General features: G+C 41.2%; 1 protein-coding gene across 1 annotated transcript; it reads right to left on the minus strand.

The window, feature by feature from the left end:
• Positions 1 to 403: 403 nt before the first annotated feature.
• Positions 404 to 27,284, minus strand: reep2 (receptor accessory protein 2). Its single transcript, XM_063190823.1, has 8 exons — positions 27,078 to 27,284; positions 24,680 to 24,752; positions 21,739 to 21,815; positions 18,868 to 18,988; positions 17,908 to 18,021; positions 13,853 to 14,000; positions 7,023 to 7,201; positions 404 to 3,855 (listed from the first exon to the last, which is right to left on the minus strand). The coding sequence occupies exons 1-8, from the start codon at positions 27,107 to 27,109 to the stop codon at positions 3,778 to 3,780; spliced, it is 822 nt and encodes a 273-aa protein (XP_063046893.1). The 5' UTR covers positions 27,110 to 27,284; the 3' UTR covers positions 404 to 3,777.
• Positions 27,285 to 27,892: the final 608 nt, after the last annotated feature.

Below are 27,892 nucleotides of genomic sequence, written 5' to 3' on the forward strand. Positions count from 1 at the left end.
AATGCATAACATAATAACTTAATAGCACCAGAGATTTAATCCCTCCAGTTTCCCTAGTAACTACACATGAAGTAAAACATGTTGTAGGTGGAAAGATGTTCTATGCATCCCTTTAGAAAAAAAAAATTACATCCTCTTCTTGAAGGAAAGGGACACTCATCAACTAAATCATCTTCCTGGTATGCAAGCTCAGTATCTAATCCAAATGTCAAAAACAGTTTTGTGCCTTTAGTTTGGCTAATTTGGTTACTGGTTCGCACATCTCTGTGAAGATTTCTGCGAAGCAGCCAAAGTTATAAAAAAGTGTTTTAGTAAACTGCCATTTAAAAAAGCTTCCTTCATCCCTGATATACAAACACTAAAATATATATTTATATATTAAAGAACGCAACATGGAATGGAACCAGGTAATACTGTATATTTTATTAGTAGCCTTTATTATGGATGCATGACTGGTAAGAGAACATAGAGGGCAGCAGAATACCTGCACAGTAAAAGTTGTGATTTTATTATTATGTGGAGTACTGAGAATTGGCACAAATAATATATTACAATGTTGTATATTCTCTCACAATTGAAATCCTATGCACAATAATACAGATTTCAAAACACACACAAACAAAAGAAATAATAAATAATAAAATTAAACTTCAAAACGAGTATGTCCGAGTGATATGTCGGTCAAAGAGGTTTAGTTTTTCATTGCGTCGATTATCTGCAACATCATCTATTCAGTGCAAACATGAAAAGCTGAAATTTAAAAAAAGATATAGTACATGCACTCCTGCAGACAAAAGAGAAATGTCGGGAGGTGTTGGGGCAAAGAGTGAAAATAAGTTGCTTTGCGGTCATTTTGAAAGACGCCTTCCACTTAGTTTGCTCTACAGGAATGCAAAACGGAAGAAAATGCCCATCCCAACAATACTAATAAAAAAATGCAAACTATTCAAAAACAAAGTTTGCTTACATGTTGCTCTTAAAACAAAGTGCTTTACATATGAGGCGGGGAAATATTTGTCAAAATACATGGTCATCCCAGGCCTATACTGACCCCCAACAGCAAGGCTGGGGGCAGGCATGTGGTTATGGTGGGCCCTGTATTGGTAATCCAGTGTAAAGGCAACGACTACCATGCTCCATGAGGATGCAGAGAGCTGTGATGGTTTGCATGTAGACACAACCATCTCTGAAATCTCTGTGTGAGCCTCAAGATAAAACCTGCTGCAGCAAGATAAAGGTATGAAGGGATCTTTCCATACAGTTTAAAAGAAAAAAAAGTGTTAAGAGGACACACAAGCGTTTAAAGAAGTGAAATTATCATAGGGACAGCACTTGCACTCAAGACAAACCCCGGCGGTCAATCTAGAAGAGAACCATTCTTTCCAAAGAAGTAGGAAACAAGATTTTGGAGGGAATACCAATATCCTCCCTTGTTCTCAGAGAATATGATACAACACATAGCCTTCAAGAATCCTACTCGAGAGAATAAGGCAAGCAAGCTCAAACTTTACAGTCAGTAGTACAATATTTACAAATACATTGTTTCAGCAATTTCACAAATACGCTTCCGAAGCTCTTTTTTTTTACCTCCAGTTTTATTGTCAGGAGCAATACGCTAGTGGTTATTGGTGGCATCGCACCACCCATTGCAGCAAGCGCACAGGTGCAAGTCATCTCATGCTTTTTCGTGGGCACTCAGGGAATATTCTAGATGCTGAATGTACTCTGAGGGTGCGTCATATAGGACGACAGATTTCACGTTTCCCCGTCAAACCCTCATGCAAGAAAGACCCAACGACTGAAGTGGACCATGTTTTGAGTTGTCACACCTCATTTCAGAACACTCCTCCTCAACGCGAACTAGTACAACAGTATTTGAGCCAGGCTGCCTTGGGCCAATGCTTCTCAAACATAATTCATTCCTCCATCCTTTGCCTTGAATTTCCCAGCAGGGAAACATCCAATCCAAGCCAGCTAAAGAAGCTCACACTTAAGTCTCCAAACACTCCTCGAAAACAGAAGACACTTGAAGATAAGTTGATTATCCAGGTGATGCTTTGTTTTGCCGGTGAGATAGACTTCTGAGTCTTACCTCTGGTACAGGCAACTTCCAATATAAATTATGGAGTCGCTAGCCCAGCTTTACGCAAAGCTCAGAGATGCTTAAAAAAAACTAGGGCTGAAGTTTAAAAAAAAGACTTGGTTCCTTAATACTGAAGGTTACTCATAGATCAGTCACAGCAAAACAGTGGATATTGAAAATAGTAATGTCCTCCACCACTGGATGGTGGTGTGAAGGGTCCCTTAAAACAGCCAAACAGACATACAATATGTGAGAAAACAAAAAACAAAAAAAGTCAGAAAGAAAGAATACATAATAGAGCAGAGCCGTTTCAGCCAAACATTACTGAAGAGCTGGTGTCTATTGATAAAATGTTCTCCAAGACAGTGGGATGTGGTTGGAGAGCATCATTAACTGGAATGGGGGAACAAACACTCCATTAACATGGAGGATGTACTATTAAGATGAGTCTGGTGTAATAAAATAAAAGCAAAAAAGACACACTCTTCCAGAATCAATTTGTGCACGCACAGACACACACACAGGAAATAAATAAGTATGGAAATGTACCCCAGTTCTGTCTGCCAAGACAAAATGTCTGAGGACAGTCTTAGGAAGGGAAGAGTGTTCTAGAAAAAGGTAGCTGTGGTAAAAATCCTCATGAATTTATCATTAGTTCAGCCTTCGAAGCATCACTCTCCCATCATTCTCCGGAAGGCCACTTTCTGAGGTACAGATTGTAGACAAAAAAATGTCAAGACCACATCAATAATGTGTCAATAACGGGCCATGACAACATATTTTTTGCCTTTAAACCACTGACTTCTTTAGAACAGCAGTCCCAAACTAGACAGGCTACTCTAGACCCAGAGGAGAATACAGTACATAAATCCTGCCAAGAGCCCTACCTAGATTTCTCGGTTTCTACCACTCTCACCCCCTCTCTCAACCGGAAGGTCGTCTAAGATTTTTTTTTAGGGACGCTCACGCTGGCATGGCATCACTGGCTGGTGGCCTTTCTAAAAGAGATCACCAAAGACAGGTCCCCTTAGAGTCGTCCCTCAGAGCTGATAACGCTGCACCTGGCCTAGTTTAGCCAAAGAGGTTGCTGGCCTCTGGCTTCTAATTTGAGAGACAGGAGTGTCAGAGTAGAAAACATCGTTTTCTTTTGAAGTAGGCTACCGCTAAATTGGAGAGGGGGAAATGATACTCGAGGTAAGCAGAGAGAAAGCGAGAGAAAACAAAAAAGCGTGTTGCTTGTTAGTACTTGGTGGAGCGGTTGATGAGAGATAACCATGAGACTACATAGAACACAGATACCCTTGAACTTGTCAAACACACATCGGCAGCACGTGGTGCGCGCCCACACACACACACACACACACACACACACTTACGTAGACACTCACACACTCAAAACGCACAGCTTGCTCATATCCTGTACTAATAACAACAGAAGGATTTTGGAGCGGTGCATTACAGATCGACAATAATGCCAAAACGTGAAAAGCTGGTCTCAAAGTATTGGAAACGAGAAAAAAACTGCTCTCAGGATACAGTATACAGCATACAGTATATCTATGCACGTGTACACTTGTCCATGTGTGCTTGTGTATACATAATATGCATATGTGCGCATGAGTATGTGAAGGTGTGTGTGTTTGTGTGTGTGTGTACGCTAATGATCCAGAGATGGGGTGCTGTCTGGGGGTTGTTCAGGGCGTCTCAGCTTCTTTGCCTGCTGTGGAGGTGGTGGTCTTCTTCTTTGGCTGTTTCTTCACCGTCTTGGTTGTCTGCAAGGAGAAAGAAAGAAAGAGAGAGAAAGAAAGAAACAGTCAATGACGAGCAAAGGGTCGAGGATGGCAAGAGAGAAGGATAAAAAAAAAAACCTTCAGTGGCAGACAAGACCCAGAGTAGAGCCATAATGAGAGCGAATACCAGCACATCATGTGCTAGACCAAAAACTTTAAACTGAAAAAGAAATAATAAAAAAGGTCACGAGACACTGATAGAAAACTTCCATTAGCGTGGCGTTTTGCACATTCATCAAAGTCAACGGACAGCATGTCCGAAACATAGTGCGAAGGAAGTCATATTTAAGAGCAAGTCTCAGCGTGCTGACTTTATAATTCATTTTCAAGATCCAGAGTAGAGCCATCAAGTTAGAAATAAAACAAAAGGAAATATAGAGGAAATAAATCGGCATAACAAAAAGCAGGGCAGCTAGTCCACCTCTTTCTTGGCTGTTGAGGAAAGGTCAGGGGGCTGAGAGCACACACAGAGCAGTCCACAGCTAGCCCAATTCATGAAGTGCAGCAAGGACGGAAAAAAAAAAGTTCACACTCCACAACCTACGGTGAGCCGCCAAGCACTCTTGAGATGAGGGACTGCAGTACATGTCCTTCTCTTTCTCTCTTTTCAACTGTCTATCCATCACACTCCCCATCATCCCTCTCACTCCACCACCCTCGCTTCCTCTCTCTGTCTCAGGTGTGTACTTATGGCACATTACATAAGAGAACGCTTCAATCCAGTGTGAGTGTGTGTGTGTGTGTGTGTGTGTGTGTGTGTGTGGGAGTGTGTGACAGATTGAGAGAGGTGATGAAGAGGGCAGCCCGATTTCTTTTTTTCCACAACTGAATGCACAGCTGAACGTTCTATTAGCGAGAGAGAGAGAGAGAGAGAGAGAGAGAGAGAGAGAGAGAGAGAGAGAGAGAGAGAGAGGGAGAGAGAGAGAGAGACAGAGAGAGACAGAGAGAGAGAGAGAGCGTGAGAGAGCGCGCGGCACAGAGGTAGACAGAGGGGAAAAAAATAAAAAAAGTTCAGAGATGAAAGTGAGGGTGAAAAAAGTGAGAGAGAGAGGAGAGGAGAGGAGATGAGATGAGATGAGAGGACAGGACAGGACAGGAGAGGAGGAGAGGAGAGGACAGGAGAGGACAGGAGAGGACAGGAGAGGAGAGGACAGGAGAGGAGAGGAGGCACATGGTCTCATCCATTATTTCTGACTGCAGAGTGATGCTGTGGTGTTGTGCCAGTACTGTAGATCTGCCTGCATGGCGGGGTGACCAACTACCAAGAAGGCCCTGGCAGGAGCAGAACACCTCATCGTGTGTGTGTGTGTGTGTGTGTGTGTGTGTGTGTGTGCGTGTGTGTGTGTGTGTGTGTGTGTGTTAGTGCTGGGAGATATGGAAAAAAAATATCAGGATATGGATTACTAAATGCGTATGTTTTCAGTTGCATAGTGCATGCATAGTGACAACATTATTAAATTATATGTGCGATATTAAATTGTATATTAGCTGTAATAATGGATTAAATTATCTTATCACGATAGAAGTGTGTCCATCATGCCCTTTCTCCTCTACCACGACAACGAAACATGTCATATCGCCCAGCCCTAGTGTGTGTGTGTGTGTGTGTGTGTGTGTGCCAGTGCCATGGTTACGTTTCTCTGTATGCTGATGTATGCAATGCACGCCTGGTTTAGCTCAACTCTGCAATACATCACTGGGCAGCAGCAGCAGCAGCTCTGGTGGGGGTACACTAAGCTCACTTTTAGGGCCTAAAACCAGGGCTTCCTTTTTGGCCAAGCACAGCACATTTCAGAGAGCTCACAATGCAAGTGGAGCAAAGAGGGATGGAGTGGTGCATGCCAATGAGAGACAGACAGAAACAGAGATTCACACAGATAGAGATAGAGATAGAGATAGAGATAGAGATAGAGAGATAGAGAGAGAGAGAGAGAGAGAGAGAGATAGAGATAGAGATAGAGATAGAGATAGAGAGCGAGAGCGAGAGCGAGAGAGCGTCTTCAACCAACTTGGTCAAATAAGGGTGACCGAGTGCTGCATTCGTTCCAGCTTGTTGGCCTTGACACAGGGATTTGTGAGTGTGTGGTGTTGCATGGTATTATGGGGCAGCCATGGCCTAGTGGTTAGGGAGGTCCTCCCTAACCCTGTCCTCCCTAACCCCAGTCCTCCCTACCCCTCCATCCATGGCCCTTGAGCAAGGCACCTTACCCCACATTGCTCCAAGGACTGTAATCAATACCTTGGTAATTGACGGATCACAAAAGCCACGCCCCTTAGTTAAAAAAATGTTGGTTGTTACTACGTCTGTCAAAAACGTAGATCCAGACACGCGTTTGGGTTGCGGTTAATAGCCCATGTGTGTACACTAACTTTGGACACACAATGAGTACTGGAAGCTTATTCAATTATAAGGTACAACATGCTATGTAATGTCTGTAACCAGGATCTTTTGATAGTTTGGTGTAAACCGGGACATTTTCGGGACCGCCAATGGACCTTTAATAGGGCTTTGGGTCTAAATCGGGCGTTTGAGGTCACATCGAATGTCTCTTCTGTTCACTGTAATAGTCTTAGTTTCTAGTTCATATATGCAACGTTGCAGCCCCATTTGATTTTTTTGCGGTCACATGTACCCACACACCATGAAGGACAGAGGACAGGGGTTGCCGTCCACTTCTCCATGGCATGTGTAGGCTACCTGGTGCATATAACCGAGTCCCCTTTAGGCAATGGCAATAGTTTACAAATATAATTTGAATCATAATGCCGCAAATCCAAGACTATGTCTGATGTCATACACTGTTGTCCTTAAGTCTGAGAGATGACTAACCCCTGGTACAAGACGTTGCCTAAACTAATGGTATCAAATGCAAAGGGGAAGGGGACCGGGCTATGTTAGCAAACAGGACGATTACACAGTTAGCCTAGGCTATGTACAGTGTAATTAAATAGTTTGCTCCAAGTCCAAGATATGGATAGGCTACACATTTATTTTTCTAAATCCAAATGCGTATTGTGCTTTTTGTTGACTATTTGCACATGATGTTACAGCTAGACTGGGGAATAGTATGCTAGTAGTTTAGAACTGTGGGCACAAATAAAGAAGTAAAATGCTTGTGTGTGTGTGTGTGTCTGTGTGTTATAAATACATCTGTTTTGGCAGCTGCTGGCTTCTTGACTGCCTTGACGCTGGCCGAGCGCTTCACGGTGGGCTTCTCTCCTGCATCCTCGTCCGAGTGCTCGGTCCTCGTGTCTGACTGGTCGCCGTCTGACCTTGAGCTGGAGCTGTGATGGACGTCCTCGGCCACCACCGCATGCATGGATCGAGCTGGGGAAGCACACACAACCATCATCATCATCATCATCGGCGGACACTTGTATTTGAGTATGTCTGCTCACCTCAAGACCCATAAGGACCAAGAAGGAGGACAAAGAGGCCAATCCTGCACCCACATAGTCTGGGGCAATGCGGGCAGGGGTGGTTGTATGTGTGGCCACAAAGCTTCTTCACACACACTACTGATTTTCCTTTACTTTTCTTTTAAATGCTTTTGATTTTCATCACTACCTCCTTCCCTCCCTCCTCTCGTTTTCCCTCTCTCTCTCGCTCTCCCCAAACCCCCTCCCCACCAGTACGGCTCTCTGTTCAGTCTCCTCATTTCTATTCCACAGTGCTGCTTTAATCCTATTTCACTTTCCTCTTTTGCTTGCCCCTGCCCCAAGCCTCATTTTTCCCCCTTTTCTTCTTTTCTCCTCCCTATTCTTCTCGCCCTCACCTCCCCGTCTCCCTTTCTCCTTGGTTACAAGCCCTCTTTCTTTTCATGCATGCGTACATTATTCCCTCCGTTTTCGAGAATGAGCCGTGGCTAACTAGATAAACAGGACAGGAGGCGTGTCCGAAGCACTGGGGCATTGGGATGAGCTTTTCCTAGCCACTCTGTCCTCACACCACCTCATCTCCCACTCCACCGGTTCTTATTTCTTCCCAAAGATTGCCGTCATGCACACCACCATCCTAGTTGAAAGGGAAGACACAACGGCTACATGGCTGAAACCTTGGCTCCAACTGTTGCTGCTTTTCTTTGTCTAGTCATGTTATTCAGATAACAACACTTCACTTCATGGCATGTCACATGTATTCTGAATTCCATGACTAGACAAAAAAGGGGGCAACAGTTCCAAGCACACCAGACATTCACTGGCTCTACTCTATGCCTGTACTTACTGTACACAGCGTCATCATGTTTGAGAGACATAGGAGGCACGCACACAAAGCATTTCATGTCTCCATCAACACCTCCTGGCCACACCCTTCCCTCCTAATCTGCTGCTTCTCACCATGTGACTGGTCCTCTCCTTCAAGTCCTGCCACACTGGCCCGACCCAGCCTGCACTGTGATCAGCACTGGGCTACCAGGGGAGTGCCATGGCCTTTAAAATGCATGCTCATTTGGTCATCCACACAAGGTTGCTACCCTACTAATCAAAAAGCCCCCTACAGTCACCCATGACTCTGAAACATGTGTCGTGTATTTTGGGCGTGGTGGAGTAGAAAGAGGCTATGCGATGTGAATTGTATTATTCGCTCCCTGAGGAGTTGGACAACATTTACAAACCAGGGGTGAGTTTCTCAAAACCAAAGTTGCTTACTACATTAGCTACTTTGTTGTTTTCAATGCATTTTCCCATTGGCAACTACCGAAGTTGCTAACAGGCTAACAACCTCTCTTTTGAGAAACTCACCCCATGCTTGCTTGATCAGCAGGCAACGACCACCACATACATATTGTCCAAAAGCCCCCCCCCAAACCCACAGCTGTTCACACTGCATAGCATCTGTGTACTCCGCCTCACTCAAAATACAGGGCACGTGCAACAGGCACAGGCAGCCTGCGAGGGCTGAGCAGAGCAGAGTGTGTGTTACAGCTGGTCTGCAGGGAAATCAGTCATGAGGGCTGGCACAGGCTGTCCACTAGGTTTTGTTCAGTTAGTGCATGCTCAGCAAACGGGGGAAAACACTGGACAATAACAAGGGTGGCCAATACCCTGAATATTATGCTTAATCATCAACTAGCCAAAAAGCTACCCTCTTATTAGAAAACAATGAACAATACACCTTAAAAAATAGTTTGCACTCTACCAAACAGTATGTGCAGCACCAAATTCATAATACCACAACTGCCATGAAATCAAAATCTCTAATGCAGAGAAACAGCTGACAAACTACCGTATTCCTGGCATCAGTACGGGGGCAACAGAAAAGGGGTGCATTTTCCAGTTTAGCAAAAAATAACTAAACCAACGTAATCCCAACCCGTAGGTGTAGTGAGCAGATCTTTTTCACATATGATGCCCTTGCTCCAGCATATTTACAATGTGATGATTCTGTTATCTGCTGTGGCATCTTTAAGACAGAATCGTAACCAGTCATCAATAATCAGATGTGTAACCCCTTTTTTGTGCATGGCAGCATGGGAGCTAGGAAAAGGTGGACACCGGCCACCTCTATTAGCCTGATCCCATTCATAGTGTGTGGGGTGTACCAAAGTTTGTGTTCAAGATTGGCCATCCCGCGGCTTATTCTCAGCTAACAATTTGTCATTGGAGTCAGTGGTCATCAGTGGTAATCAGTGATTGGTTTGTAATCATGTCCAGTAGAATGAAAATAGGCTTGATAGACCTCAACGAGAACTTGCTGGTCCCATGTAATAGTGTGACGTGGTTGTGGTGCATGCTAATGTATGCTGGGCTAAGAACCTGAGGGAAGGTCTGGCTTCCAGGTCAAGTAGAGCAATCCCTTCCCAACCTTCCTCCCTAAGGGCTGTGATGGTGTGGCCATCACTACGGTTGTGGGTGCGTTCTGACGCGAACGTCACACCAACGGTTCTTTGGTGTAGCGGTCAGAGCCGCAGTTTAGAAGGTTCAAGTGCCGGCAGGGCAACTCTACTCCCCTTTGCTACAAGGTCGTTTACACCAGTAGGCCCGTAATCAATCCATATATCGATATAACAGCATGTGATGTTGTAGACATTGTCGCGCACTTATGACTAGCTGCATGTCCGTAGGAGGCTCTGGCTGCCCAGAATAAACCGAGCCATCCCATCTCAACCTCCTTCCATAACGACCTTACAAAACGGTATATAATCTACATCAGGTGTCACCAACGTGGTGCCCCTGGGCGCCAGGTAGCCCTCCAAGAGCTTCTGAGGTGCCCACCAAGGATGTTAATAAATAGGGATGACTACAGGATTTTAGTCACAGTTGAGGTTTTTCTTCATTTAAATATGAGATTATTTCTTTATAACCTATAAAGAATACTTCTTTATAACCTATCAGCAAATAATCATTCAATCATAGTGTGATTTCTAGAAGAATGTCAAGACGTAGAGGATTTCAAACAAACTAGTAGCCCGCGGGTAGTCCCCAGGTCAAAAAAATGTGTACTTAAGTGTACTTTAAATATATTTAATTTTCTGAAAGTATATTTTAAGTACACTCTATTTATCAAGTACAGTACTTAAGTATGGTATTTAAAAATATACTTATAGTTTAGTGTATTTTAAATATATTTTAAAATCATTTGTATTATTAAAGTTATGTACTTAAATATAGTTTTATAAAAATATACTGTTAGTGTATTGTATTTTAAATGTATTTTAAGTATATTTGTATTTTAAAAGTAATGTGCTAAGTGTAGTATTGTAAAATATACTATTAGTGTATTATATTTTAAGTGTATTTCAAGTATATTTGTATTTTAAAAGTAATGTGCTAAAGTGTAGCATTATAAAGTATACTATTAGTGTATTATACTTTAAGTGTATTTTAAGTATCTTTGTATTTTAAAAGTTATATACTTAAGTGTAGTATTATAAAATACACTATTAGTGTATTGTATTTAAATGTATTGCAAGTACATTTGTATTTTAAAAGTAATGTGCTAAGTGTAGTATTGTAAAATATACTATTAGTGTATTATATTTTAAGTGTATTTCAAGTATATTTGTATTTTAAAAGTAATGTGCTAAAGTGTAGCATTATAAAGTATACTATTAGTGTATTATACTTTAAGTGTATTTTAAGTATCTTTGTATTTTAAAAGCTATATACTTAAGTGTGGTATTATAAAATACACTATTAGTGTATTGTATTTAAATGTATTGTAAGTACATTTGTATTTTAAAAGTAATGTGCTAAAGTGTAGTATTGTCAAATATACTATTAGTATATTGTATTTTAAGTCTATTTTAAGTACATTTGTATTTTAAAAGTAATGTGCTAAAGTGCAGCATTATACAGTATACTGTTAGTGTATTATATTTTAAGTGTATTTTAAGTATCTTTGTATTTTAAAAGTCATGTACTTAAGTGTAGTATTATGAAATACACTATTAGTGTATTGTATTTAAATGTATTTTAAGTACATTTGTATTTTAAAAGTAATGGGCTAAAGTGTAGCATTATAAAGTATACTATTAGTGTATTATATTTTAAGTGTACTAAGTGTGGTACTGTTAAATATACTATTAGTATATTACATTTTAAGTCTATTTTAAGTACATTTGTATTTTAAAAGTAATGTGTTAAAGTGTAGTATTATAAAATACACTATTAGTGTATTGTATTTAAATGTATTGTATTTGAAAACATACTATTAGTGTAGTATATTTTAAGTGTATTTTAAGTGTATTTGTATTTTAAAAGTAATGTGCTAAAGTTTGGTATTAGAAAGAATATTTGAAACGTGCTTAAAGTTAAGTATGATTTTAGTATATTAAGTACACTTGTACAAAGTTTGATTTTAGTACCAAAAAGTCAACTTAAAATGTGTTAAAGCTCTACTTATATTTCAAGTGTATTTAAGTATACTATAAGTTGTCCCAAAATAACACAACTTAAGTATGTACTTCTGCAGCATGCTATAAAGTGCTTTCTTATGACCTTGAAATAGATTTGTAGCATACTTCAAATAGTTACACTTAACCACATGTTAAAGTACACATTAAACATCTTTTAAAGTGAATTAGTAAGTATATTTAAAATGTACTTACAGTTAAGTATGATTTTAGTATATTAAGTACACTTCTGCAAAGATTGATTTTAGTACCAAAAAGTCAGCTTAAAATGTCTTAAAGCTCTACTTAATCATACTTCAAGTGTGTTTAAGTATACTATAAGTTGCCCCAAAATAACATTCTTTAAATACACACCTTGAAGTATATTTTAAATACAAAAATACATACTTATTAAGTATATTAAGTACACTTTTTTCACCTGGGTACTTTTTTTTAACCATCATTTTAGTGTATTTTAACCTAGGCTTATTTATTCATTATGCTTTGTAACATTAAATAACCTTCCACCTTCCATTTTGTTAATGTATTTTCATGGTAAAAACACCATATTGAAGAGCACAAACAGATCTTAAAAAGGCATGTAAGGCCTTACCTATTACACTTTTAAGCACAATACTGAAGTCTGTACTTAAGTTGTGTTATTAGTGTATTAAGTGCACTTTAAGTGTACTTTTTGGTGCACAAATTAAACATGTAAAAGTGTCTTTAATTCGATAAAAGCATACCACCACCAATGATTTCCAAGTATTATTATTAAGTATATAAAAGTATACTTAAAGTGTACTACTCAAGACTATTACTTCAAGAACGTAATTGTGCCCGTTGTATCACAGGTAGTTGTGGTCTAGTGGTTAGAGTGCAGGTCTGTGGTTCAGTGAATTGTGGGTTCAAATCCTGGTTGAGGCAGTGGTTGTTGTCTGAAGTGAAGGTGAAAGGAAGGTTCATGTGAATGGCTGATGATTGTAAACAAGACAATGTACGATGGAAATGAGTAATTAGTAATTACATTGATGTTTTTTTCATATACTTTTGAAATATATTTAAAGTGTACTTAAAATAAATATATTTGAAATGTGCTTAAAGTAAAATCTACTTGTAGTATACTTAAAATACATTTAGAGTCAATACACTTAAAATGTACTTAAAGCGATTTTTGTGAATATATTTGAAATATATTTTTTAAAGTATGCTTTAGTACATTAAGTGCACTTGTACAAAGTTTGATTTTAGTACAAAAAAGTAAACTTAAAATGTGTTTAAGCTCTACTTAATCATACTTCAAGTGTATTTAAGTGCACTATAAGTTGTCCCAAAATAACACAACTTAAGTATATACTTCTGCAGCATGCTATAAAGTACTTTCTTGTGACATTGAAATAGATTTCTAATGTACTTAAAATGCACTTATCTGCATGCTAAAGTACACATTAAACACATTTTAAAGTTATTTGGTTAGTATACTTACAATGTACTTAAAATAAAGTATATTTTTAGTATATTAAGTACACTTGTACAAAGTTTGATTTTAGTACAAAAAAGTCAACTTAAAACGTGATTAAGCTCTACTTAATTATATTTCAAGTGTATTTAAGTATACTATAAGTTGTCCCAAAATAACACAACTTAAGTATGTACTTCTGCAGTATACTATAAAGTACTTTCTCATGACGTTAAAATAGATTTCTAATATACTTAAAATGCACTTATCCGCATGCTAAAGTACACATTAAACACATTTTAAAGTGACTTGGTTAATATACTTATAATGTACTTAAAGTTAAATATATTTTTAGTATATTAAGTACACTTATACAAAGTTTAATTTTAGTACAAAAAAGTCAACTTAAAATGTGTTTAAGCTCTAGTTAATTATATTTCAAGTACATTTAAGTATACTATAAGTTGTCCCAAAATAACATTCTTTAAATACACACTTTTGAAGTACACTTTAAATACAATAAAACGTACTTATTAAGTATATATTAAGTACACTTTTTTTTTACTTGGGTCATCACTAGCTCTCGGGTAGCCCTTGGTAGCCCTCCGAAGCAAAAATGTTGGGAACCCCTGATCTACATGCATCTGTGCCTGCATCAGAGTGTGGTGCAGGTGGCAATTCGTACTTATGCGTGGTTGGCTGCGTGCCCGTGGGAGGGTCTGGCTACCGGTGCTGATGTCATCTGAGGGGTCCAGCAGCTCCTGGTCGTCCTGGATGAGCGTAAGGTCCTGCATGCTGAAACTGCGCAGCTTCTCTGACAGCACACCCTGGCCCTACACACACACACAAATAAACACATACACACCTCAGATACAGATACAGGTGTACAGACATCTCCTGCATGCCGAAGATGCACATCCTGGCCCTACACAGATGCATGCACGCACGCATGCACACACACACACACCAATGGCAGGTATGCGTCACACAGCTCAATATTATTCACTGGTACACAACCACACACGCCAATGCTGTGGCGAAGTAGCACATACTGCACACGTGCACACGCAGTGGCATCTCCCACCTTCGTTATTCTCAGTTAAAATGTATCGACACACTTAAACCAATGAATTCACTGCTCAGCACATGGATTCTCGCCAGATGAACGAACTCACACACACACGCTCTGAACCAAGATCTTCACAGAGAGTGCTAAAAACTAAACCTTTTTCACTATGAACTTCTGCTGAACAGAAAGCAGACCAAAGCCTTTCAAAAAGCCTTTCAGTCAGAGCGGAATGCAGACCACGTAGCCAAGATCAAAAGACACTCCTCTTTGAATTGGCAACTTTTCCCTTTTCACCACCAGTAGAATGACGTAAAGCCTTATGAAGCCTTCAGGGCCTTCATCTCTCCTTCCTTTCCTGTGTCCTGAGGGGAAATAGGAGTTTAGAGGATCTCGGGCAGTTAGAGTAGATGCACACTAAGGCTACAAACGAATACTGTGGAAGGCACTGTCTATTTAGAGCCCTATCTCACGCCTTTCGTAAAGTCTTCACGGAAAAAATAACTTTAAATTTCGTGGTACATTCACGTTATTGCCCGTTTTTCGTGGTAGGGCAACGAAACGCTGCCTATTCACTTGAATTGCCCCACTGCTGCTATGGTTATCCAAGCGTCTGCAGGGGCGGGGAGGGGGTGCTGACAGAACACTGCTGATACACTCGGGACTCACTAATTCGACGCCCTTTCGGTACTTACGCCTTATGTCCCCTAAACCTAAACCTAAACCTAAACCTAACCCTAACCTTAACCCTAAACCTAACCCTAACCTTAACCCTAACCTTGACCCTAAACCTAACCCTAAATTGCTTGCTTGAAATGTTTGATTACCATGTGACGGTAGGCTACCGAAAGGGCATCAAACTAGTGGGTCGCTAGGCAACAGTCGGGCAATTCAAGTGAATAGGCAGCGTTTCGTTGCCCTACCACGAAAAACGGGCAATAACGTGAATGCACCACAAAAATTAATCTATTTTTTTCGTGAATACTTCACGAAATGAGTGAGATACGGTTGCTATTTACCAGTCGCTACCACTCGGCGACCTGACCAGTAGCTTCTATGTAGAAAGCCTGTCACTAGTAAGCATAAATCCAACGTACTACAGCACTGTCACTTACATAAATGGGACCCGCCCTTGATGGCACTAATTACCAATTACCGGGCAGTTGCCAAACTCAGCAAAGTAACCATCGTTTACCTACTGCACATATGACTGGATAAAGCAAGTCATCCGGGTACCGTTCGCCTCCTGGTTGAAAGCTTATTAAGGTATTTGGATGTACTACATAGGCACTTATTATTTTTTGCCTGCTACATAGAAAGGCAGTCTGCTCTTTCGTGTGCTCCCTAACAGAACGTGTGAGCCTTTACTCTTTCTGGCATCAGTTACGTTGATCCCCAATCAGCAAGAAAGATGTGGAAAAGGAGAGAGTCCCAATGAGATTTTTTTCTCTCTTTAAATTCAGTCATTACCGGTACATGTAGTACAGGTGGAAAAAAACAGCTTGCGTCATAAAAGTCCTCCCATGTATTCCTGCTCCTCTTCACTCGACTCTTAAATAGCCGATTTCACTAACTATCCCTAAACAAACCCAGAAAAGAATTGTGTTCATTTGGATGCACTGTCTGGTTCAGTGACTTAGCTGCATATGAAATACAGTATGTGGAAGGAATTTTACCTTTTGAATCTGTAATGTCCACCTCTGACACCTGACATTTCCTTTCAAAAGGGCAACCACAGATGGATAGCTACATAGAACACTTAGCATTGAAGCCAACCTCCACTGTCCATTAAGCACTGCCCACGACAGACATGCCATTGCAGTCCAAAACAATGCAAACCAAGATAATAATGTATCTCTTTCTCCCTTCAACCTCCGCTGCTGCCCTTTTGCGTCTCCCTATGGCCCTTGTCAGAGCTCTGCAGTACTGATGTGCAGGCAAGGCCGGGCCTCATCGGGGGACTGGCTAGACATGGACAGGAGCTTGAGGCAGCTGGATTTAACAAGGGCAGCAGACTGCAGACCCAAGGACAAGGGAAATGTAGGTCACAGTCACTGAATAGAGGGGAGAGGGGGGTGGGGGGCTTAAGTGGGACAAGAGTGTGTGGTACACTGCAGCAGAGGCAAGCCTTACATGGTGGAGGGGTTCAAGATAAGGAGTGTAGTGGGGACAAGATACAAGAGTGGGTTAGAGAGGAGGAGGAGGCTCTTTGAGAACTCTCAAGATGTGCACATGTGCATTATTTACGAGTGAATCATCATCCTAAAGAAGACATTAAAAACCAAAAACCCATATCAATAGTCCAAGGGCAGATGCCATGATGCTACTATTTAAATGTTCTGTACTGTACAGTGTACAGAGTCCTTGGATATCATGAAAAGTAAAATGTATCATCACCATCATGCTTTTTCAGTTTTCCTTTAATGATGTGACCTTTCTCTCTTTGTGGTATGTGTTTGGCAGCTGAAAGGCAACGCCTGATTTGAGGAACATCCTGTTATTTTTCCCCTTCCAGCTCTCCTGATGGCCTGCTTATCAGTGTCCAGTCACGAGACTCGCCGCTTTCAGTACTACCACGGTAAGACTGCATACAGAGCAGGGGGAAAATGTCTTTAATCCCTCAAGGCTGCTATACCGTGTCAACATGATTTGGTTAGAGGACCAATGAAAAAGCATGCAAAGAATGTGCGATCTCTCTGTTGTCTTCCACAACACAAGGGAATAGGACACAAATACTACATGTGATAGAGGGTCAGATGAGGACACTATGGAACACTTTTACATCTCCAAGCAAAACTACACTCAAGGGTAATGACCATTATTATTTGCTCAACACGTTCCTCATATAGGACCCATCAACCACTGTACTGAAAATTAACCTATAAATTTGTGGACCATTAAAATGTTACGGCTATTGAGCCATAGCCACATATTCTGTGTTTATGGGTGGTGCTGCACATTCAGCACAATTTGCCGCTAGACGAATAAACATTCCTCAGGTAAAGCCCACTTACAATTGCACCCAAACACAATATTAGTGCAGCTTTGTCCCAACTTTCCACAGCGCTATTTCCATCATGCCCCCACCACAATGGTCAAAGGAAGGAAACTCTAGCCTTGGAAACTACACAAACTCTAGTGGCAGAAAATAGTTTTATTTGCCTAGTAAAAAAGTATCCCACCATAGGGGATAATAGTTGATTTTGCCAGGAATCTGTTGTCCAATCACAAGGCCCTGTGCAGAAGGTTTTATTCCCTTTTGAAAAAGTGTAGTGAGTTGTTAGGTGAAGTTCAGCACGGTGACCACAGACCTATTATGTGCAGGTATTGAACGGCAACTATTGGTCCCACCCACAACAGACAGTTACAAACAGACAATTAATTTCATTTTATACCAATAGTCTGGCTTGCTAAGCAACGGAAATGCAGCACCGTACACAGTAGCTCAAATTGGTGGCTGGCTGCGGTGACTCGTCTGTGACAATGTTTATGCTGCCTCCACTACCTTCCTGTACCCATGTACTTCCTGATATACTGTATTGACAGTGTCTGAAGACCATATGTATGGTAATACTGCACTTAAAATAAATAAACTGAATTGCATTTCAATGGATAGAGATAAACTGAGTTGCTATTGAGATGATGGGGGGCCACATGGGGACAGGGGGACTCACCTTGGCGGCTGCAGTGACAGCTGCGGTGGCAGCAATGTTCAGGCCGCGCTTGCCAAACCGCATCATGGTCTCATAACTGCGGTCTCGCGCCTGAGTGATGTACTCATCGATCTCCTACACGGCACGTAAACACAAACACACATATCTCTTTGTCAAAGGCAAATATAAAAAAATACTAGCTGTGACGCATAAAATATGATCTTGTCATAATTTCAAGTTATGGCCAAGTGTACACAAAGAGTTGAGGAGAAAAATTGTGCAAGACAAAGGCAGATACATTCTTTGAGTGCAAGGTCAGTATACCTGAATGCCTTTCCCAAAAGAGAAAAAGAAGACAAGTGGGCGGACCTCTCACTAAAAAAACAAGTGTAGATTTGATGACACGTCTTATGGGCCGCACTGCCCTCCATCAAACGCTGAATATTGGATATTTTGTTTGTGTGTTTGGACAGTGTTAGGACATATTACCAAGTGTAGTTTCAATGTTTGACTAAATGGCATGTGTGAAATTTGATTTATTGCAGTGTGCAGTTTTTTTGTCCCTTCAAAAAATTTTGATACACAGTACACAAACCCTATTTGGCATTACATATTTCTACAAATCGTACTGTAATGCACTGCGCTTTATGACTTTATTTATGTCATTAGTTCTAGTTATTGAGTTTTGTCCCTACATGGAAAACTAAGCCTGTACCATGTGCTAGTTAATCCCAAATAAAGTCAGCCCTCTGAAGGAATGTGACTCATCACACTTCAGTTCTGTGCAGATTAAAGACAAGCTGGCAGGGAAGCCCACAGGGGGAAGCAAAGGGATCAGTCGCCCTGGGCCCAGCTCTGCATGCATTGGGTGGAGGGCCCCTTTCAAATAAATGTCTTGGACCCGGCCAAAGCCGTAAGCGGCCCTGCAAGTGGGGAAGATGAAAAGGAGACAAGAAGAAAAGAAAAGGGGAGAACCCTGACCTTTTCCTTGTTGGAGAGGGTGGGGTGGACAAACTTGCGGTAGAGTACGCTGGAGCCCTTGGTGTACGGGGAAAGGAGCCAGATAACAAAGGCTATCTTCAGCTCAAAGTAAAATGGAAACCTGGTGGGGAGGAAACATGGCAGAATAAAAGCCTTGATGTAATGGGTGCAGTGAAAAATCAATCGATCAAGTGCCAGAGAGGAGTACACAACGATCACTCAGACAACAAATAAAAGAGGGGCAAGACAGAAAAGACAAGTGTTTGTCATAAACGACATTACAGCTGTGACACAGTTTTATTACAGCAGCTAGAGAAACAATACATTATTCATTGAACACTAAATTTGTCTGAACATTAGCTATTCTGTCCAAATTAAGTACTAGACTGCAATAGGCAAACCAAAATGATTTATATTAAACAATGAACAGATTGCATAGCAGAGAACACTTTTACAGTGAAATGAGAGTTTGGGCTCCCTTTTGGAAAATCATTACATGGCTTTATCTCTGGTAGACTTTTTGAAGGAGCAACTTCATTTCAACATATGTTCAACCGCAGGGAAAGAGAAACATTTCCGATGTGAAATGTGAAATCATTTTAATAGGTGTGACAGAAACAATGTTGTGTGGATTTACACAAAGATAGGCATGTGCATAAATGTGGGCACCCCAAAGAAGGTATTAATATCGAGCAGAGCTTACCTTTGTTACCAAAGGCCTTACAACGTAATTAAAACAAGTTCGTTCTGCAAAGGCAGATGGGCTCTGTCACGAAAATGTCATTCATCATACATAATAGCACACTATGCTTTTCCTAAGTTCTGTCTTGGAGAGAGGCAATACAGGGTTCTGAACAACTCCTTTCTGACTTAAAACTGAGATAATTCATTACTATGAATAAGGAGAAAGGTACACAAAGTTATCTGGAAGTTTTGGATAGTGTTTCTCCACAGCCAGAAATGGAAAGCCATGAAGCATACACAAAAAGGCTTTCCTGGGCAAGGTTCAAGTTAGCCGGCTGTGGCCGGACATTGGCCGTTTTGCATGCATGAATGACCGGCCATAATAAAATGTGACCGGACAAATTGAATGTTACAAAACAATAATATGAAACTGAACAAAGCTGAAAATAATTGTGAACAGCCTATGAAAATGAACGTGTCCTTAACAGCACGCAATAGTGTTGCTTGCGCTCTGTCATCCCTCACATCATTGTTCCCAATCACGTTATGCTTCCCAATTAGGCCTAGCCTACTCTACTCGCTCTGGCTGCTGCTGCTGTCAAGGAACTAAGGCCCGACCGATATATCGGCCCGATATTTAGCATTTTTGGGATATCGGTATCGGCCATACTTTTAATACATTTCCACTGATAAGTTTGTATAACTTTCACAACCAATTTTGCAGCCGTTTCGTTCAGAATGCATCTTCTATTCTGCTCTCCCCACTTTGAGTCCATGAGAGTTCATTATTATAACTAAATATATGTGTATATATAATAATAATAATTTATATTTCATTACATTTTATTTTGAACAATATTTCTATATATCGGTTATCGGCCTCCCATTTCCATAAATATCGGTATCGGTATCGGCCCTGAAAAAATAACATATCGGTCTGGCCCTACAAGGAACAACTCAGTTTTTTGTATTTTACCAATAAATCAGTGAACATAACAAAGGACATGGCATTTGCGACACCGTCTCATGCCCAGTTGCGAAGTCCAGCCTAACTGTTTGGGACTCATTTATGCAATGGCATGCGCAGCATCGCAACATCGAATCACTTTCACTTTTACCTCTGCTGAAAAATGGTGGTGGATCTCCAACTACTGTAGTATAGGGTCAAATTAAACATTTTAGAGAACGATGTGCTCATGAGAAGTCCCAGTGAAAGTATACTTGCATGCAGGGCTTTATAACTTTTTTCATCACTGGCCAAAATGGCTAGTAGATGTAACCTTACTAGCCAAACACACATTCCCTAATGGGTCAAAGTGGCTAGTAAATTGGTCTTTTCAACCAGCCAAACTGAAATTTCACTAGCATTTGGCCAGTTGGCTGGTGTTAATTTAGAGCCCAACTTGTATGCACAGGGAGCAAACTCTCTCTTTCTCTCTCTGCTCTCTCTTTCACACACCCGAGACCGAGAGCTCAAACTGAAAAAAAAAGCAGCCAGCCAGCATGCTGCGTGCAGATCTAGCTGTTATCGACTCAAAACCTTGAGTTTTATCAGCAAACCCAAAGAGGATTTCCCTATTCCCTAGTCAAAGTGGGTAACGAGGTGATGGTAGTGCAGTAACTGTAACAACGCTACTGAAATTTGAATTGCAATGCGTTATGTTCTTAAGTTACACTCAAAAGTAATGGAATTGACGCATTCCGTACAACGCTCTACATGTGGGCGTGTGAGTTAGAGGGAAGGTCCATTAGATATTCCAAATGTCCGGTATTCTGCAATACAGCCGGCCACTTGTCCAGCCAGTAAGAAATCTAGCGTGAACACTGTTCCTGAGTATAATAAATATAAGTATTAAGAAATAAGCAAAGGTGAGCTCTACTTCATATTAATGGTATGCCTTCTTTTGGGAGCCCATATTTATGCACAAGCCTATTTTTGGTGAAATCCACATAAAATACTCTCTGTTACACCTATTAAAAGATTTCACAACTGATGTGTTTATTTTCCCCTTTGGTTAAACACATGTTGAAAAAATGAAGTTGCTGTTTCAAAAGCTCAAAAAGACATAAACCGCTGTGATGATTTTCTTAAAAGGTACCCTATCTTTCCCATGCCACTGTATCATTTTTCTAAATATGGAAGCAAAGAGAACAGTGTGTGGGGGGTGTGAACTACACGTGACTCACCATGAGAGAAGCAGATCTGTGATCGTTTCCGCCGTTGTGAAGAACGCAAACACTATCCAGTACATCATCCATTTCACCTGCGAACACACACACACACACACACACACACACACACACACACACACACACACACACACACACACACACACACACACACACACACACACAGACATAGACACACGCACACAAAAGGTGAAGAGGCAACCACGTGCGCTCACACATGCCTTGGCATACATGGTGCACAGACATGTGTAACAAAGGCAATAAATGTGCACATACACATGATATCGGCCATGCATGAAGAAATGAGTCTGCCGGGGACACCGATATATAAACAAATGTTATGCCATAGCATGGAATCAGGTTTAGCGCTGTTGTCTATGGCCAACTTACAGAGATTGTGTTACACTAACATCATAGCAAAGAGGTCCATTTGAGAACACTACTGAGCTGGGGTTTATGATGGCTATATGAAGACAAACATATGTTATGCCATCAAAAGAAGAGATAGAGATCCACAGAGAGTGTTAAATCACCAACATCAGAGCAAAGGGCAATTTACAAACAATCTCTATGCAAGGCTGTGAGCTGATCTAACAGCTGATCTCTTCTTAATGAAAGGTTTCATGATCCTGACACCAGAATCAGCCTACTTGGGTGAAGTTTCTTCCTGGTGCATCACCAAAATGATTATGGCTGAAGCAGCCCTATTTAGCATCTAGCCATCTTGTCTCAAAGACCAAATCGCTAAAAACGCTAAACGCTCCATTGAAATATCAAACACAATACAGTTAGGACAGTGTAAAACACCAGCTGCTAAAAAGGGGGTGGTGCATTTAGAGAGAGCGAGGCTAAAAACAGAGCAGTCTCCCCATCACCAAAGCACCGGCTGACTAAAGCAAATGCTCGTTGCTGATCCGCAGGGGAGGGGTGGGTGGTTGTCATGACAACCAGTAAGAGCCTATGATGAGGAAGAGGGGGGCCCTTGTCTGTGCTCGAGTGCTTCCGCTCGCTCCAGGGCCAGAGGCAAACATAAAGAGCAGGAACTAAAAAAAAAAAAGCGACAAGAACCAAAACAAAAACAAAACGGCACGAGGGAGCCAATCAACACCCTGGCTTGTTAACAAGACCTGTGAATGGCAGTAGGGGAGCTAATGGAAGGCACTGCTAAAGCATGACAACCAGCTCTTCAGTCTATTCAATAGACTCTTGCTCACGCCCTCTCGTACACACACACATGTTATGTTCAGAAAATGAAATCCAAATAGACCTTTGTGGCTACTGTACATGCTCAAAACAGGGAGAGCAGGGGAAAATATGTTGATTTAATTGGTCCAAATTCAATTGCTTAGATTTTCCACACCTGTGTGCATGAGAGCCCTCAGCCCAGTCATTTCCCTGAGGGTCACTTAACACTGTGAAACACAGCATTATGGTAAACCGGATGGGATGGGGGACATAAAATGCTAGGCCTAGGGACTGAATTTCCACTGTCTGGTGTCGGGGAGGTTTGTGTGAACTATACTTACCGAGAGATCTGGTTTCCTGGAATAACATCAATATAATATGGCAAGATGGACAACATGCCTTCTGCCTTGTGTTATTTTTCCACTACTGCACACAAAATAGGAGGCGGTAGCACTGGATGTTGAACTCAAACACAAGAGGTCACTCACATTTGAAAAAAACATGAAAAGAATAAGTTTATTTTATTTATTTGACCTTTATTTAACCAGGAAGGTCCCATTGAGGTAAAAAACCTCTTCTTCCAGGGAGTCCTGGCCAAGACGGCATTAAGACAGTGGAGGCACATGCATATTATGACATAAAAAACAGATTTTTTTAAAAAAGCACACGTAAGGATATAAGACATATCAGACATAGGGGCAACAAAATAGACACTGGACAAGACTAACAAGTAAGACCATCAAGCACTAACAGTAAGAACTAACAAACTAATAAAATCTGACATAAAAAACACACACACACAAAACCTCTGTAAAACTGAGTTTAAAAGCAGTGACACTCCTCTACTAAAGTTGTTTTTAAAAGATTTTTAAAACTCTCTACAGAGGGCACAGATGCCAAGCTTAATGTGTTTTGGAGGTTATTCCAAACATGTGGGGCATATGAACTAAAAGAAGTCTTACCTAATTCAGTACGCACTGTAGGAATATTTAAGATAATTTTATTTCCTGACCTAGTGCCATAGGAACTGGTTTGGCGTGACACCAGACAGTTGATATATGATGGGAGTTTACCCACCAATGCCTTCACAATAAAAATGAGGAAATGGCTTTTCCTCCTAAGTGATAGTGAAGTCCATGTTACCATTTCATACAATGCGCAGTGATGCGTTCTCATGTTTGCGTTTGTAATAAAACGCAGTGCCGCATGGTAAACTACATCTAGTTTCTTTAGAAGAGAGGTGGACGCATGCATGTACAGTATGTCACCATAATCTAAGATGGGTAAAAATGTACTCTGGACCAATCTTAGCCTAGCAGCAAAAGGAAAACATTTTTTCAAACGGAAATAAAAACCCAGTTTTGGTCTAAGCTTTTTAAGAAGATGGTCAATATGTGATTCATAGTTCAACTTTTCATCAAGCCAAATCCCTAAGTACTTGTATGTTTTAACCCTTTCTAGCAAGGTACCATCAGTAGTGGACACTTCAACATTAGATAATGATGAGCGGGTACGCGTGTACGCGTGAAAACCATGTAAGTTGTTGTGGTGGCAAGGTGTTTCAAGACATTTTTGCTTCAAGGGAAACTACCTTTCAATCCCCAAGACCTGAAAATGTGCATTTGCACTGACTGCCCTCACCCACAGCATTCATGGATGTGCACCAACAGAGCCAATGTAATAGTTGTGATAGTGCTTATACATGGCCCCACAATTCACAGATATAATACATTACTAAAGGCAAAATACTTACATATTCCTTCACATTCTTCGTTTTCACTGCCTTGTAGGATGAGTAGGCTGGATAGAGGGTTCCAAATGCCAGCCTGTGCAGAGACGGAGATGGGGGATAGAACATTACCGTATGTTTATGGAGAACACCTCAGACAGATAGCCCCTTATAGCAGCAAAATGACCTCAATTGAATAAAATGTCTACAGATTAGGCCACAGTAGATTTTTTTTCCCCCGCTCACAAAACATGGGCTTAAAAAAATGAATGTGCCTTTTTCATCTGCCTCGGTTTATGGGGACCTACTGAAAAACACAAAAATTATCCAAAAAGGCTGAAGTCATATAACATCTAACAATCACCTTGGACACCAAGAACTCTTCTCTCATCGATGGCGAAGACTTTAAAATATTTCCACTTCTAAAATTAGATTAGCACTTCACAGCCCGTAAGGGGAGTACGATGAGGCATGGTTGAAAATGCATACACACACCGCTCCATTGCTATAGGCCTCAGCCCCCGTGCATGTGGCTCACAGACGCCTGAGCACGTGCTCTCACACACGCTCTGCCCTCCCCAGCCTCTGGCTGCCTGGCCCACTGCGTGCGACTTGTGCTGATGCTACTGGATGACTCTGCTGTCTCTCTCCATTGGCAGGGCGGCTGCATCTGCTGGGGATGGGAAGCAGACCACGCCTGCCCACTTCTGGAGCAGACATCAGCGGAGACGCTGTGTGTGTGTGTGGACAAGTGAGAGTCCACAGTGTGTCTCTGTGCCCATCTATCTCTCTCTGTCCACATCCCTGTGTGTGTTTGTCTTTATCTCTGTCTGTGTGAGGTAAGCATTCTCTCTTTGGCCATGCACTTCTTAGTGGCTAAGCCAACACTTAACTGGTGAGTGTTTTTGTCTCCTCTCTTCTGGAGCAAATTATCTTCCTTTGAGGGCAGACGTCTCCCCAGGGATACTTTGTATCTATTTCAGAACGTGAACGTGGCATATTATCCACACCCCCTCCTCCAATCAGGTCATTCTAATGGTGTCTGATTCCAGCCGACAGTATACATGAGGGCTATACACGTGTGGCAGACACGTCATCATGCACTGTTTCAAAGGTGGTGTGCGTGTGGTTATACCGCGTATATGCAAGTACAGTATCTATGCATACAATAACATGAGCCAACTGAGGAAAGCATGCAAACTACAAAAGGAGACAGTGTTTAAGACACAGTGTACAAGTCAGGAAAGACACAGCATACAAATCAACTGTATTGATCAGTGCTCACAGTATGGACCCAGATGGAATTTGTTAGGCTGATGTCATTGTCACCGGTCCCAGAGCAGTGGATCCATATGACAGCAATGATCTACCCTGAACTCCATCTCCGAGGTTTGCCCTTTTCAGAGGACTGAGTGACTGACTAGGCCCTGGGTCTATCTACTGCAACACCTCAGTGGTAATCGCTATGGAGTGGAAATGTTCAGAAAACAATGCCTCCTGAATTCGAACGAGGTGCATAGCTGAATGACTTTTCAAGCCAGCTGTAGAATTATGACTAAAAAGAAAAGTTGCACCTGGATAAATAGTAGATCAAAATGCCAAACCATTTGGGCCTTTTCACATCAAAGCTTGGCTGGAGATCACAAGACTGTCATCCGAGGCAGATTACGAAATTTAACATTACATAATGCAATGGAAAAAGAGGGAGGTTTCAAGTTGCTCTAAACAGGTAGTCTAAGCTTACGATACGATAGGTATTTATTGTGAAATAGGTGATGACTATCAATGCATCTGTCATCATTTAGTCTAGCGTTCAACCACTTCGCATTACAATGTCGCGATGGCATGCGGTAGGCCTATATTTTGAACAGTTAAATATTGTGTCTGTATAAGAAGAATCAATCCGGCCTATTTTACACAGGTTTTCATACAAGAAGCCAGCTAACGGTTTCTAGTTAGCTAGCTTTGCCATTATTGATGGGGCAATGCATCGTCTGATGCAGGTGGATTACACTGTTGAATCCAATGAATCATCACCATCATAAGCCATAGAAAAACATATTAGACCGTGCCAGACACAATGCGGGATCTCTCTGCATAATAATAATAAACCAATGTACCCATAAAATGAGAACTTTGTAATGAGGACGTTTATCATATACCTCGAACACATAGGCTACTGTACATTATGAAAATAGCCAAGCTAATATTCCTCGACAAATAGCAAAATATTGATCACCTGTGCGCCGTTATGTTTATTTACATCTTGAGACTTTCACTCGTCAGTCAAATCATGTTACCAATATGTGCCACAAGGCAGCTGGCTCATGAAACCGCAGAGCCTGGCAAAAACAAGGAGCAGCCACCGAACAGATTATCACAGACGATTCGGGGGGAACAAAAAAGGCAAAGCACTACTCACACAACTATCCGTGAAATTATCCAGGACACCATCTTGCTTGTTGTCAGCGTTTCCTCGCGGTTGAAAATATTAACTGACCCCCATTACTACCCCTGTCAGTTTGTTTGCTGATGTGATGCGCAAGTGGTTGCCCGCTGTTCAGCTTCCTCCGCACGGTCTCTCAGGTGCAACCCGACTAGCTAGCTAACATTTAGCTGCCCGTGCGCCTCTACTGCATCAGCTACTGAACAGTGGCCTATCGCGTCCAACTTCTCTTAAAGGGGACTGTTCGGTATGGTCTGCGCTGTTGTTTTGAGTTACAAGGTGGCACTCCCTACTGCAGTATGTTGCGTTTTACAAATGGGTTTCAGTGATTCAATTAGTGCTGGCCAACTTAATTGGACCGCATGGGTTGAGGAGGACTGCCAAAATACTGACCACGTGCGTTAGTGCATGGGAACACACCCTCAGTGTTCACTTCAAAGAAACAAAATGGTTACAAAAGAGCTACACTTAATGTAACATTATTCTATAAGAAACTATCCCAGCCTTCATGAGATCTGATATAAAATTTGATGTTTCACGAAAGAAAGGTATTTGTCAAAAGATATGGATGCAAAAATAATTTCAAGTGAGTTTTCAATTCATGGGTTGATTTCAGAACTGCCAAAATACTGTGACCCTGTGTTAGTGTAGCAGGGGAACAGACCTTCAGTGTTCACTTCAAAGAAAACGAAATGGTTACAAAACAGTTACAATCTTAACAGCATTCTCGGCACATTTATTGTATTTTCTTTAAGAAAAGAAAAACTATACAAGTGCCTAATCTAACCATG

The sequence above is a fragment of the Engraulis encrasicolus genome, chromosome 23 (assembly GCF_034702125.1).
Source record: "Engraulis encrasicolus isolate BLACKSEA-1 chromosome 23, IST_EnEncr_1.0, whole genome shotgun sequence".
Lineage (NCBI taxonomy): Eukaryota > Metazoa > Chordata > Actinopteri > Clupeiformes > Engraulidae > Engraulis > Engraulis encrasicolus.

What these genes read in the sequence shown, in the direction of transcription:
- reep2 (XM_063190823.1), bottom strand. Translation starts at nt 27,109, where the DNA reads ATGGTGTCCTGGATAATTTCACGGATAGTTGT. An exon ending in ATAATTTCACGGATAGTTGT is followed by an intron (nt 24,753 to 27,077) that starts GTGAGTAGTGCT and finishes GTCTCTGCACAG; the next exon opens with GCTGGCATTTGGAACCCTCT. An exon ending in CTGTCACTGCAGCCGCCAAG is followed by an intron (nt 14,001 to 17,907) that starts GTGAGTCCCCCT and finishes GTGTGTGTGTAG; the next exon opens with GGCCAGGGTGTGCTGTCAGA.